This window comes from Hemibagrus wyckioides, linkage group LG07 (genome assembly GCF_019097595.1).
Source record: "Hemibagrus wyckioides isolate EC202008001 linkage group LG07, SWU_Hwy_1.0, whole genome shotgun sequence".
NCBI lineage: Eukaryota > Metazoa > Chordata > Actinopteri > Siluriformes > Bagridae > Hemibagrus > Hemibagrus wyckioides.
Window position 1 is genome coordinate 34,210,594 of NC_080716.1, and position 15,345 is coordinate 34,225,938.

The window sequence follows — 15,345 nt, forward strand, 5'->3', positions numbered from 1 at the left end:
CTTTCTGTTCCACAGAGTTCACCCCTTCTACTCTATTTCCCTCTCATTTTCCTCATTCATCAGCTCTTCAAAGTACTCCTTCCATCTCCTCTGTACACTCTCCTCACTTGTGAGCACCTTTCCATCTCTATCTTTAATAACTCTAAACTCTAAATCCTTCCCATCTCGATCCCTCTGCCTAGCTAACCTGTACAAGTCCTTCTCTCCTTCTCTAGTGTCTAACCTAGTGTACAACTTGTCCTAAGCCTTCTGCTTGGCCTTAGATACCTCCTTTTTCCTATTCCTGTTTATTTTCTTCAGTCCTGTCTATGTCCCACTTCTTCTTGTCTAACCTCTTCCTCTGAATACTATCATGAACTTCCTCATTCCACCACCAAGTCTCCCTATCTTCTTTCCTCCTTCCAGATGACACACCCAGCACCTTTCTTCCCGTCTCCCTGATAACTTCTACTGTAGTTTCCCAGTCATCTGGCAGCACTACCTGAGCCTGTCTCAACTCCTGTCAAAATTCCTCACAACATTCCTCCTTTTTCAGCGTCCACCACCTGGTTTTCTTCTCTATCTCTATCTTTGACCTCTTCTTCTTACAGACCATCATCATCCTACACACCACCATCCTATGCTGTCTGGCTACACTCTCTCCCACTACCACTTTACAGTCACTAATGTCTTTCAGATTGCCTCTTCTACACAGTTGTTGATGACAAATTCTGAGGCTACCACCTGCATCATGCAGTAAAAATCAAGATTCTTTAGACCAGATGTCCAGTATTCAAATGGTCAGTTTGGGTGAGCCTGTGTCCACTCTGGGCTTAGATTCCTTTTCCTGTCTGACAGGAGTGATCTTATTCTTTATTATAAATTATTTGAATCCTAATAAAGTGAAGCTTTGTGTGTGTCAAACTATACATAAATATAATATAGTAAGAAAGATATAGAGTATAAATGTGTTCAGTTATATGGATTATTATAAGGATTTCTTTGAGAATATTTCCATGTATCCAGTTACTAAACCATAAGTAAAGACTTTAGACTCGTTGTTACGAGCGGACGTCATTAACTGGGACTCCAGGTCACTGGTGTTTAGTCAAGTAGCTTTTATTGTCATTTGAAGCACATACAGCTGGTACAGTACACAGTAACATGAAACAACGTTCCTCCAGGACCATGGTGCTACATAAAACACACAACTACAGGAGACAACACAGAACTAAGTTCACTACACAGACCCCACAGACCATTTTGTTTTATTGTTGTAGCAGCAGTCTAAAGAGAAATGTGGGAAAATTGTGAAGGGAGTGTAATGATGTACAGTTCAGCAAGTGTGTGTGTGTGTATGTGTGTGTGTGAGCCCACTTTGGGCTGGGATTCCTTTTCTTGTCTGACAGGAGTGATCTTCTGCTGTTGTGGTCTATCTGCCTCAAGCTTCCATGTTTTGTGCATTCTGAGATGCATTGAGTCTGTATTTTTGTCATTTCTACCTGATGTTTTTCTTCTGGTGGTGTTTTCTGTATATAGAAAGGTTGTTACTGTTTTGATTTGTGCAGGGAAGAAATAAGAGCAATTATTGTGCAGAAACACTTCTCATTAGTCCTGTACACATACAAAGCAGTGACAGTGTGAGAGGCCTGAGAACAGAGAGCAGGTCGCGGATGTGGTTTATTTTCTACTTTCATGTAGCTGTGGAAATTTATCTGTGAAGAAGCGGAGGAGATGTGAAGATGGACGTGTGAAAACAATAAATAATTTTTAACTGTTTAACTATTGATAAAAAAGTTCCAAACTGAAAATCACCATTTGAAACCAGAGTCTCCACTGCAGGGCCAGCTGTAGACAAAACAATTATTCAGAGTGAAAGGTTTCTGAACAGCAGACTGGCCCCTTCATTCTATTACTGGAACACAATACTATTGCTGTTACTGGGTATATTAAATATATTATATTATTTTAATATGCTATTACTGTTCTATCCCTTAATATGACTTAGTATGTGTTTCTTACTTTGTTTTTTGTTTTTGATTACCTGCCAAGGGACTTGGGATGAAAATTAGCCTTTTGGCTAAATTCGGTACGATGCATTCAATGGACACATTTATGTTTATAATTGTACATGGTCCCTTTTCAAATAAACCTCAATAAATAAATAAATAATCCGCCTCCACCCCCTTTACCAAAGGTAAGAGATTCCAATCCATGCTCACATGTCTGTATTATAAAATTGCTGCAGATTTATCCAGTGGCACCTGTATGCCTTTATTTCCCATTCTACCACATCCCAAAAGTGCTCAGTGGGATTTAGATCTGGTAACTGGGGCGGTCCCTGCCTCTCTTAAATTTTATTAAGTGAACCATAACTGTTTTACCTTCATCAAAATATAGCAGATGTGTACAGACTGTTATCAGTGTACACAAGCAGACTGAAAGGTGATAGGTATTTAAAGAGTTCTGAATGGAACACGTGTTTACAATGTGGAGAAGGTCAGGATAAAAAATGTCCTGCAGTCAGGGGCGTAATTTCCACTGGGAAAAGGACAAAAGTGCGTGCTCTCCTGAAGTTGAGAGACTCTGCCTTCAGCGCAGGGGACAAGGCAGCCTTAAAGACAGCAAGGGCCAAACTGTCCTGAGCCATCAGAGAGGTGAAGCATGCACAAGCCCAGAGAATCCACGGCCACTTTCAGGACTGCGGTGACTCCTGGCGTATGTGGAAGTGCATTCAGGCGATCATGAACTACAGGACAACATCACCTGCCTGTGACAGTGACACCTCCTTCCCAGGCACGCTGAATGACTTTTACGCTCGGTTCGAAGCACAGAACAACGTAACAGTGAGGAAGACCATCCCTTCTCCTAACAATCAGGTGCTCTGTCCTTCCAAAGCTGATGTGAAGAGAACTCTTTGCAGAGTTAATCCACGTAAGTCTGCTGGACCAGACAACATTCCTGGCAGGTGCTCAGGGAGTGTGCAGAGCAGCTAGCAGTTGTCTTCACTGACATCTTCAACATCTCCCTGAACAGCTCCATCGTCCCAATGTGCTTCAAGGCAACGACCATCGTCCCTGTGCCTAAGAAGTGTACGGTTTCCTGCCTCAATGACTATCGTCCCGTCGCACTCACACCAATCATGATGAAATGCTTCAAAAGGCTCATCGTGAGGCACATCAAAACACAGCTACCACTCTCACTGGACCCACCTCTCCATGGATGATGCCATCACCACAACCCTCCATCTGGCCCTCACACACCTGGAACATAAGGACTTATACGTAAAAATGCTGTTCATAGATTTCAGTTCAGCATTCAACACAATCATCCCTCAGCAGCTGATTTAGAAGCTGAGACTGCTAGGCCTGAACACCTCTCTCTGCAACTGGATCCTGGATTTCCTAACTGGGAGACCTCAGTCAGTCCAGATCAGGAACAGTATCTCCAGCACCACCACACAGAACACTGGCGCTCCTCAGTCCACTGCTGTTCACTCTGCTGACTCACGACTGTGCAGCAATGTACAGCTCAAACCTCATCATCAAGTTCACCGATGACACGACCGTGGTGAGTCTTATCAGCAAGAATGATGAGTCAGCATACAGAGAGGAGGTGCAACAGCTAACAACCTGGTGTAAGGCCAACAATCTGTCTCTGAATGTGGATAAGACTAAAGAGATGGTTGTTGACTTCAGGAGAGCACAGAGTGACCATTCTCCACTGTTCATCAATCCTCTGTGTAGATCGTCAAGAGCATCAAATTCTTCATCTGGCAGAGAACTTCACCTGGTCACTCAACACCAGCTCCATCAGTAAGAAAGCCCAGCAGTGCCTCTACTTCCTGAGGAGGCTGAGGAAAGCCCATCTCCCTCCCTACACCCTGACTGTGTTCTACAGAGGGACCATCGAGAGCTTCCTGAGCAGCTGCATCACTGCCTGGTTTGGGAACTGCATCGTCTCGGATCGCAAGACCCTTCCTAAAAGCTTCTTGAATCTTGAATCTTTACAGTAAAATGCTTAGCAAAATCCTTAGTTTATGTCTTAAAGGCAATTACATTATGCCAATCAACATGCCAGTGCCATCAGAATGAACAGTTAATGCATTACTTATGAACAAGATGGTCAAAATGGTTTGCCATGTTGTCAATATACTGTAACACTCTGTGAGCTTAAGTATAAGTGATTATGTGATCTAGAAGTTGATCTAGAAGTTTTAAGAATTGCCATTCTGATCTGAGAAGTGCACCAAAGCAACTTAGAAAAATTGTATTATTGATTTTTCACACAGTCCTCAAGGTTTGCACCCCCAATCTTGACCAAACGAGACATCTGAAAACTTTTTTAAAAATGGACATTTTCAACCAGGAACACTATTCAGAAAATACTGAATAGGAGACATTATACTGACTATCAGATTCTTCTTTGCTTCATCAGCCAGTTGCCCTTCTAGATTCTTGAGATCATGCCTGCTGTTAATCTTCTCCAGGTGGAATTGAGAGTTTGGGGGCTCATAGTTTTGGCCAACCTGGGACAGCCCGAATATCAGCCAGGATATAGAGGACCCACCTTTGGAACTCTGAAAGTCAAATTGGAATGAAAAAAATATGCTCTATTTGCAATAACAATCCGTAAAAAATGAGGTATCCTTACTGCCATTATCTAATGGGAATAGGTCACCGCCCTCTCAGTGCTGGCTCCCATTAGGTGGAGTATGTGACCATCGATGAGAAAGGTGGGAGCGCTGGTGTGTAGAGCTGTGTTGTGGAGTGTGGAATCTCTGGCATGGAGTGTGGGATTGCTGGTGAGGAGAGCTGTGGAGTGGAGTGTGGGACCTCTGGCATGGAGACCAGTGTTGTGGAGTGTGGGACTGCTGGTGAGGAGAGCTGTGCCATGGAGTGTGGGATCTGTGGTGTGGGACCGCTGCTGAGGAGAGCTGTGGCGTGGAGTATGGGAATACAGAGCACTGCAAAATATCTCCCTCTCTTGATGTAAAATGACTTATAAAACATTTTAAATCCTGCATTAACTTGTCTTATGGTATTTTCATATAAGGTTACATATACATCTTGAAAAAAAATTCAACTTGCAATATGCTCTTTAATTTGTATTTTTACTCTATTTGTTTTTCCATTTCATTATACATTTTGTTGGGGCAGCATGGTGGCTTAGTGGTTAGCACTGTTGCCTCACAGCGTGTGGAGTTTGCATATTCTCGCTGTGCCTGCGTGGGTTTACTCCGGTTTCCTCCCACAGTCCAAAAACATGTACATTAGGTTGATTGGTAATTCTAAATTGCCCATAGGAGTGAGTGTGTGTGGTTGTTAGTCTATGTGTGGCCCTGCGATGGACTGGTGACCTGTCCAGGGTGTACCCCTGCCTTTCGCCCTATGTGTGCTGGGATAGGCTCCAGCAGACCCCTGTGACCCTAGGAATCCTAGGAATAAGTGGGTATAGACAATGAATGAATATACATTTTGTTTATTTACTGAATTAAAAACTTTATATATAAGTTTGCATACCGGACTGCCATGGAGGCAGCAGGATACGTTGCTTTAAAATGAGATTATAATCTAAGATGGGGGAAGCGGTTCAAATAATCTAAAATGCAGGAGCCAACACTTTCTTAGTCCAAACACATAAAGTAAAATTAACATTACCCATTTGACATTACAAAACCAGCTTAACAACAAAAAAACTTCTCTATTCACATATGCCACAGCAAGCTTCAACTAATATAGGCAGTGTTGGGTAGGTTACTTTGAAAATGTAATAGGTTACAGATTACAAGTTACCCTGTTTAAAATGTAATAAGTAGTGTAACTTTTCAATTACTTTATAAAAGTAAAGTAACTGATTACTTTTGATTACTTTTTGATTACTTTTAAGTTTCTAATGGATATTTTCAACGAAATCATTTCCAAACATGTATACCAGGCAGGGTTAACCTTACAGTAGAACTCAACTCTGTTTACTGTTAGATTATATTAATTTAATTTTAAGCACAGCCACCACAAAACCAGACTTCATAACAAAAATTGTTTAATACTGTTTTAGGAATCAAATCTTTGCATAGCTATGACAGGACACACTGGCAAGTAACAATGCCTTGGAAAAAAAAAAAAACATAATCTGAAAAGAGTCATCATAATGTATGCTACAATACTAAATAATAAGTTATATTAGATCTGACATTACCAACACATTTTCATGGAGGAAAAATGTGAGCTATATATTTTCTATCAAAGGGTTCATAAATAGAAGTGTGCCTTGTAAAGGTAGCTAGCAGCAGAGACGATTTTAGGATTTTCATTTAAGGGGGGCTCAGCCCCCAATGAGGGTATAATAGTAAAAATAAATAATAAATAAATAAATAATAAATAGTAAAATAAAATAAAATAAAATAAAGGTTTGACTAACAGGGTAGGATGGTAAACTTATTGCAGCATTCCACTGTATTGCATAGATGTGTATAACATTTGAGTACTGAACAAGCCAAATACTTCCTGATCACACACACACACTTGTCCTCTGATCCTTACTGTGTGACGCTGCGGTCTGTGGTTTGAAGAATGTGCTGAAAGACGGGGAAGAGCCGAAATCTGCCGGAGTTTTCATATGAAATTTAAAGGGGACTGAGGTGATCACTTATTCGTGTACAGTTTATGGACAATCGCAGAATTTTAGGGGGGCTTTTAAATGGCCTAGTGACGCCCATGGCAAGCAAACTAGCTAATTTGTTCTGAATGTTTTGAATACAGGTCTTGAGTACACTATGGGCTCGATGAACGCGCAGGCGCGTTTTAGTGGATTTTTTTCCACACAGCAGCTAAAGTAAATCAGCTGACCACTCCGTCACTTTTTATGATACTAAAAAGAAGAATATATCATTTGAAACTAAAGGGTCTGTTTTTATTTCTGTACACTCACAATAATGACAAAAATTTTACATTTTAAATATATTATAAAATAAAGAAAGGCTAGGTTCCATACCTGCAGATGCTTCCTCAGGTTCAACATTGAAGCCTTTGATGTCGAAAGCATTTTAACAGCTGGCAAACAAATTTTGCACTGAACTGTTATATTTGCGCCCTTATTGGATTTTAGGATGAAATTATTTTTAAATTTCCAGGGCTGAAATGCATTTTTATCACTCGCCATGGTGGTAACTCTCAGACAGGTTGTAGCCTTTAGCTTTAAGCGGCAATGTGGATTAACGTAATTGGCAGACGCGCTGCAAATTCAAACCAGAGAACCAATCAAAATCATCAGAATAGCACCGCTTTAACAAACTCTAACAACAAATTACTATTTATTCAACATATACTAGTTTTTTTAAAGAAAATATTCAGATGTAACTCTATTTGTAATCTTTAACATTTTCATAAGTAACTGTAATTTTAATTAGATATTTTTCTAAGTAACTGTAACGAGTTACTGTTACATTTATTTTGTAATTAAGTTATGTAACGCCATTACATGTAACTAGTTACTCCCCAACACTGAATATAGGCTATAAAAATGGTGGGAAAATAGCATAGACAAAAAGTACCAAATGTCTTTGCACAGAGTCACATTTCATTAAAATGTTTTCTTCTAAGTGTTAAAAGTTGCCCAACATAATTTATGTTCTACATTTTTATGAGTTGTCAGCACATCTACCCACCTGATAAAAGGACACGGAGCGAGTCAATGAGCCTGAAACAAGTTTATGTTAATGTGAAAGGGAAGGGTTCATTAAGATTGATTCGTTAGGGATCTAGTCACTCCTCCCCCATTGCAAAGTGCCATCTACAGGTGTGGTGGTAAACAGTAGAGAAAGCATTTCTAAATGCGAAAAGGAAAAACATTATTACAAAAAATATTGTGATTTCAGCAAATTGTAAATACACAGCATTATGGTATCACTAAAAATAAAAAAAATAATAACCAGTCCAAAATTTTTTTTTTTTGTTTGTTTTTTAAATGACTGAGATTGAAGGGAAAGTCAGCAGTAACAGATGCCAATGATAAGGCCTTATAAGAAAAAGTGCTATTTAAACAGCTGAATCATTGATGTCAATATGACATCTATTTCACATCTAAAACATGACCTTGATTTCATGTAAATTGAACGTTAAACATTTTGGCTTACATATATAATAAACCAATTTCAGTGTAGGATTAACTTCCTATTTTAAACCAGTTACCACTGGAGGAAATTGCCTTCCAAACTGCATTTAAAATGATATACTGTTATACAGCATCTTGATCATATCTTGACTAATATTTGACGTCAAATTGATATCAGCATGCCCGCTGGGTAAATTAGCTCAGGTCATAATCATATTTTCTGTCCACACCTGTTGATGTTAGCCTAATGTTGACTGAGCTAACGTTAACATACACTGTTGTTGCTAGGTAACTTCAGACTGTTAGCTACATATTTAAAGTAGATTAGATCATTCTGTGTAGCATGAAAATGAATTTAAACCATGAATTTTCTGTCAGCAATGTATGACAAGCAGACTCTGGATGCTAGTTTAATGTTAGACTCAGTATGATCATAACTCAGTGGTTTTCATGTCAGAGGACAGATGAGATGGGATTGAATGAACAGATGGAGGACAATGAAAAACTTTATATTAAAGTAAATGTTTGTGAGATTATGTGACAATCCTATGTACCAAACAAGTAGTGTATCTATTGTGTTATCAATTTTCCCATCCTTTTGGATTACAGAAGTAAGGATTACAGATTGTTACTTCTTACTGTCAGGAACAGCTGGACAGTTCCCTGCCAGGCCTGGAGAGGGTGCTGGCAGGTGAACCCTGGAAGCCTGCTTCTTTGTTTGTATCTTGTGCCATGCCTTTCCCATTGTTCTCCTACCCTCTTGTGTCACCTGTTCCCAATTAACCATAATGTGTAGCCCTATAAATATGGATCCTTGTGTACCTGTCATTTTTGAATGTTCTGTGTTTCATGTGCTATGTTTTCATTAGAGTTCATGTCCAAGGTTTTGGTTTGTCTCAGTTTACTTAATGCTATGCTACATCTATGTGATTAGGTTAGTCTTCCCCATGTCTGTCTGTCTGTCTACATGAATAAAGCAGTGCTTTTTTTGAATCTTGCAACTGGGTCTGTCTCTATGGCTTGTCAGCGCATGCACCACCACAGAGGTTCGGGTTTGAGCCACGCACAGGGCGGGGGTGCCTGGACGTGACACCTACCCTGCTACAATATGGTGTATGCATAAAAATGATCTACTTTAGGTATTTGTACTGCGCAGAAAATTAGCATCAGGAATGTAAATATTTTAATTTGATCATTGATCATTGAAAGACAGTTATTAGATAGTTATTAAAGTAATGAACATTTTAATATTGATTTTTTATTAATATTACATATTAATTTTGCTGTTGTCTATCTGGAATTGATGTTAAAACATAGTGATTCAACACACAGTTCATAAAAGCTTTCTGCTTTTTCTATTCTAAACCCCTGTGGTTTGGTGGATGTGTCTCTGACAGACGTTCTGTTCAACAAGTCATTTATTTTACATTTTCATGTACAGCGGTCAATTTAAAATAAAAGTTTGTTCAACAGTGGAAATTGAGTCTAACATTATTTACATTTTTTTCACACACAACATTAATGGTGAACATTTTTGACTTTATAAAGTCTTGCTGATTGGCCCCTAAAAAGTAAGACATCATTTTTAAATACATAGTTTAGTATTACTACTATTGTTTTTGGCAGAATTTATCATTAAAATCAACTTAATTATTTCCTAGATTTTGTATCACCATAGTCCCTAAATGTATGAAAATGCAGGAAATGGGATTCAAATCAAAAACATTTTCCCTCATTTTGTGTCTCCCCCCTCACTTCTCAAACCAAAGTTACACCCTTGCCTGCAGTTACCAATAAAGTGTGTCAAAGTCATTTTACACCACAGACCTCCACATGTCTGGTCAAACTTCACTGTCCTCTTTTTCCACACTGCAAAAAATTAAGATTTAATCTTGTGGGTTCTGTGTGTCAGTAACAGACTGAATATATTCCATATTTACATCATGTTCTGTTTCTGTTCCCCTCTTAGTGCTGATTTCACTTATATCAGTGTTCCAGGCTAAAGGTGATTTATATATAGTTTATCCTTTATATTGTCTGCAGATTTAATTTGATTTGCTTTGGAGCTGAGAAGTTTGTGCACAATTTGTTAATTTGTTCCTTGTTTATTAATGCAGTTTGTATAGCTCTAATCAAAGGGGGGCTGCAACATCAGATTTAAATAAATAGTTTATTAGTAGTAATTGTATTATTAGTTTATTACTTTATTAAATAAATAGTTTATTAGTATTAAATAAACAGTTTATTAATTTGTTCCTTGTTCATTAATGCAGTTTTTATAGTTCTAATCAATGGATGGCTGCAACATCAGATTTGAATAAATAGTTTTACACCCAAATAGTTTTATGCTGCTTAAATGTCTTAATATATTAAATATAAAACAGCACAAGTTTAATGACAGCAGCACAAGAGAGCAACTGACATAACTAGTGCTAAATAAAATGCTCCATGATGCCCCTGATTTCTTAATATTAAGCAGGTTACAGATATCAGTATCAACAAGTAACAAAAACATGTACTCATACTCACTCTAAACATGATATTAGTAGTGTAGACTTGGGAATGACTTTATGTAAGGTTTATTAACAACAGAATGTTTTATAGGGAGTCCTAAAGCTGTGGTGTCCATAACGCCTGATACACATGTGTTCACTGGAGAGATTGTTACACTCAGATGTGAGAAACAGGGAGGAGGAGACACTCAGTGGACTTACAAATTCAATAAAAGTAAAAAAGAACTCTCAAATGAAGAAGGGAGATTCTATGCAGACAGTGCAAGTCAGGTGTTTAGAATCCAGCATGTTGAAGACTCTGACAGTGGTACCTACACCTGCAGAGGAAAGGGGAGAGACTCTCAGAGCTCAGAGATCAGTGATGCTGTTACACTGACTGTATCAGGTGAGTCTGTGTGTGTTTTTATTTCTTAACTTTGCTTTTAACTAAAACTTGAACTTTCTTGTACTCTTGATAATGCTCATTTATCATATGCTGTTGCTTTTTGGGCACCTTTCTATGTGAGGGAAGCTTCTTTAATATGTGGCAGAAGGAGGGCGTTTTGAGGGCTGCGTATCCAACCGAAAATACCTAGAATGTAGGAAGGGTACACAGGCTAGAACCAAATCTGTTTCTGACCCCAACCACTTTATCCACCCAAGTAAAAGAAGTGCTATAACAGATTAAAAGTGTTAACATACACAGGTTTGTTTATGGCTTGGTCATGCATCAGACAATAGTTAAACATAAAATCCACTTTATTTGAAATAACAATTAAAAATCATCTCAGACAAGAAAAACAAAGATAAATAAGCAGTCACATTTACAGCTGCATGTAAACTACCCCTCCAGAATTGTGTCTGTCTCCTTAACACAAAGGACACAACACACCACAACACGAAGAGATGCTAACCCTTTTTATACTGGTCACACCAACTCAGGTTGGCTGGAGATATGTTACTGCAGACATTCATAGTAGACCACAGATGTCTAAACTGTTACAATTTGTTCATATTAAAAAAAAGAGACACTGTAATCAATGTGACACAGAAATCAAACAGAACACAGCCAAGCCAGAAGTGTGCAGATAAGGGGGCACCACATCCAACAGCCACACCAAGTTCCCAAAACAATTAACAACAACTCAATACAAAATACAAGACATAATACAAAACAATAGACGCAAATTAAATTTAAACACAGTAAACGGAAAACAAACAAGGCATTATAGAAAAGAATAAAAATAATAAAATGGTAACAGCTAGGTTGCCCTCCAAGGTATTTGTCAAGGTAAATACAAATACCTACCCAGGACCAAGAACCAACATGCTGCCATGTCTTTTTGGCGTGCATTAATCATTAAAACACAACATATTTATGGATTAGAAATCAGCAAGTAACTATTATAGCGAGTAATGTAAATAGAGCCTTTAGAAATATATTTACTGAAAAAAATGGTGATGTGTTCAATACTTATTTTACCGGCTGTATGTTAGACACAGTGAATCTACTGCTTGTGTTGTAAAGTGAAAAGCAGCTCTGACTCCTTCATCATTTCATACCAACAGCAAAACCCAAACCGACTGTGAGAGTGAATCCTCAGAGCTCCGTCTACACTGGAGACACCATCACTCTGAGCTGTGAGCTGCAGCAGGGGACTGGATGGGAGTTTCAGTGGTACAAAAATGATCAGTCATTACAGAATCTCAACAGGGAACAAGTGAAAACACTTAATGCAACAGTCGATAATGCAGGAGAAACAGAGTACAAGTGTCGTACTGGCAGGAGAAACTACTACAACTATCACAACAACTACTACTACTACTACACAGAGTTCAGTGATTCTGTCAGAATTACAGTGAGAGGTATGTCATGATTGTTTCTGCTTTTCATCACACATATGTTAGAAGGAATAAGAAAATAATATTGCTTAATTATTGTAATATCTTGTTATTCCAGAATGTTTAAAATAATCTTGAAATATATATGTTTTACTGTATTTATGGCTGCTGAGATCCAATGTAACAGTTTTGTTTAACAATTAATATATATAAATATATATTTTTTATATATATAAAAATAGTAATTGTTGGCATATTTCAGTGGTTGAAAGGAATAAAACACATGAAACCATACAGTTATAGGAAAATAATCTATAGATCAATGTGGAAACAGTAAGTCAGCATATTTAAAATTTGAAAAAAATGTCAGTTCTAAGTTTTTCATTTGTAGTGAAACAGGGCTGTGTAAAATAGTTTCTGTAAGACTGCTGACAGGTTCTAGTTACACTGACTGTATCAGGTGAGTGTGTGAGGATTTCTAGAGACACATGAAAATGTGCAATTAGACATTCATGTACAATAATTTTGTATTTCCTGTGTAACAGAGAGACCACAGGCAGTACTGAGTGTATCTCCACAGAGCTGGCTGACTGAAGGAGACTCAGTGACTCTAAGCTGTGAGGTGACAGACTCCTCTACAGACTGGACATTCAGCTGGTACACAGTTGTTCCCTACAGAGACGGCTTAACTGGAATAAATAATAATGGTGGCTATAGAGTGTATGTGAAGCTCCTCTCAGACAGCAGCAGAGGATCTGGAGGCAAATACACTCTCAGTCCTGCTGCTCTTAATCACACAGGAGTTTATATGTGCAGAGGAGAGAGAGGAGAACCAGCCTTTCACTCACAGTACAGCAATCCACAGCCACTATGGATCACTGGTGAGGACAATTAACTGTTGTGTTGAAGCGTAGAATATAAAAGTGTGAATGTAAGATCAGATTAATGCAACATTTATTTATTCATGTATAAGGCAGTTAAAGAGTCCAAACGAATACCAAAGGAATATTGTCATGATTTGCCTTGTGTTCCCCTTAATTTGTGATATCTTGGGTAATTTGTCATTATGTCATTGCCTCTCCATATGGCTATACATGGTGTTTTACAGTAAACCAAGACATTGCTCTGATTGATTAATCAATCTGATTGCTTACAATCCTGTAAAAAACAGCATTTGCTGTACATTAAATATTACAAATCTACAGCACTTATCATACTTATTTCAAACAATCATTTCCTTGTGGTCAGCCTCATTATTTTGAATGATTCCACTGTAATTTTTTTATTTTACATTAATTTGTAATTCTTGTGTAAAGGAGTGACCACAGGAAGTACTTCACAGTGTTCAGAGTGTTTCATCACAGATATTTTTACATTTTGTGTTTAAGGTAAATCTCCTCCAGTCTCTCTGATCATCAATCCCAGCAGAACCCAACACTTTACTAATGACTCTCTCTCACTGAGCTGTGGATGGACAGTGAGACGATACACACACAGTGAGAGAGTGTTAGATTGTTCACACTGGGGATCAGTTACAGGATCTACATGTAACATCAGCTTCCTCTCCACATCCTACACTGGAGTTTACTGGTGTGAGTCTGAATCTGGAGAAAACAGTAATCCTGTCAACATCACAGTGCATGGTGAGTCTTCATGTTTGTGTTTAATGTTAAAAGAAAAGGAAAATGGTCTGAGTATGAATATGCTACATGTATGCTAGTATACTAGTTTTACTAGTGAAATGATGAATCCATGATTCAGTTGAATATTTTCTCATGAGCTAGTGTATGCAGTTTTCTTCAGACTTGAATTAAATACCTGCAGACTCCACAGGTTTAGAGGGTGTTAAGTTATATACAGATAAATTAGAGAACTTTATTTATTATCTACAGACACATCATAGTGTGTGGATTTCCTTGTTTGTGATTTTCTGTGTTCTAGATGGTGATGTGATCCTGGAGAGTCCTGTCCATCCTGTGACTGAGGGACATCCTCTGACTCTACGCTGTTTATATCACAACCCAAATCCCTCAAACCTCCGAGCTGATTTCTATAAAGATGGATCAGTTCTCCAGAACCAGACTACAGGAGAGATGATCATCCAAACTGTCTCAAAGTCAGATGAAGGTTTCTACCACTGTAAACACCCAGAGAGAGGAGAGTCACCCAAAAGCTGGCTCTCAGTCACATGTGAGAAATCATTTAAAAATAGAATAATATAAAATAAAATATAAGTTTTTAATATTATATATTCTATGTTTAATTGTTTATATTCTGCTTTTTTTCTCTCCTCCATCTCAGGTTCTAGTTCCAGTGGTGGATCCAATGTTGTAACAGTAGGACTGGTTGTGGGTTTGGGATTTGTGTTCATCACTTTACTGATCTTAATGATCCTGCTATGTTCCTGCAACAGAAAAAAAGGTCAGATAACTGCTTTAGCTATGTTATGTATTATATAATAACAGAACAGGTAGCTTAATTTCATTTCTGACATTTCCTCCTTAATTATGTCATTTAACAATAGATTAACTCTAAACAATAAAGTACAGAAGTGTCTTGTAGAGATTAACACACTGCTGTGTTCAGGTGAAGCTGCAGCTGAGAGCAATGATGCCACTTACGCACAGGTGAAAAAGAAAAAGAAGACAAACAGGAACAATGGTAGAGTATTTTTAATGATTCAACGTTAAATTTATTAATAACTAAAGTTAGCAAATAACACTTGAAGTCTTCAGCATATCATTTGTTATATTAACAAACTGCATCCAAGCATCTGAGGTGATAATCTAGAGACTGATGGTAAGTTATAACTGATGTATAAAAAAGCTAAAGATCATTGGATGGTTTTGTTCTCTTCTACTGCAGGAGCTGATGCTGATGTGACTTATGCTGAGATCGAAATAAAACCAATGAAAAAAGC

General features: G+C 38.0%; 1 protein-coding gene across 1 annotated transcript in view; it reads left to right on the forward strand.

The window, feature by feature from the left end:
• The first annotated feature begins 4,764 nt into the window (after window positions 1–4,764).
• Window positions 4,765–15,345, forward strand: part of LOC131356323 (carcinoembryonic antigen-related cell adhesion molecule 5-like) — a 63,883-nt gene continuing 53,302 nt past the window's right edge. The window contains exons 1-3 of the mRNA XM_058395227.1: window positions 4,765–4,927; window positions 10,696–10,989; window positions 12,153–12,449. Coding sequence (XP_058251210.1) covers window positions 4,765–4,927; window positions 10,696–10,989; window positions 12,153–12,449 — 754 coding nt within the window. The remainder of the gene's footprint in view (window positions 4,928–10,695; window positions 10,990–12,152; window positions 12,450–15,345) is intronic.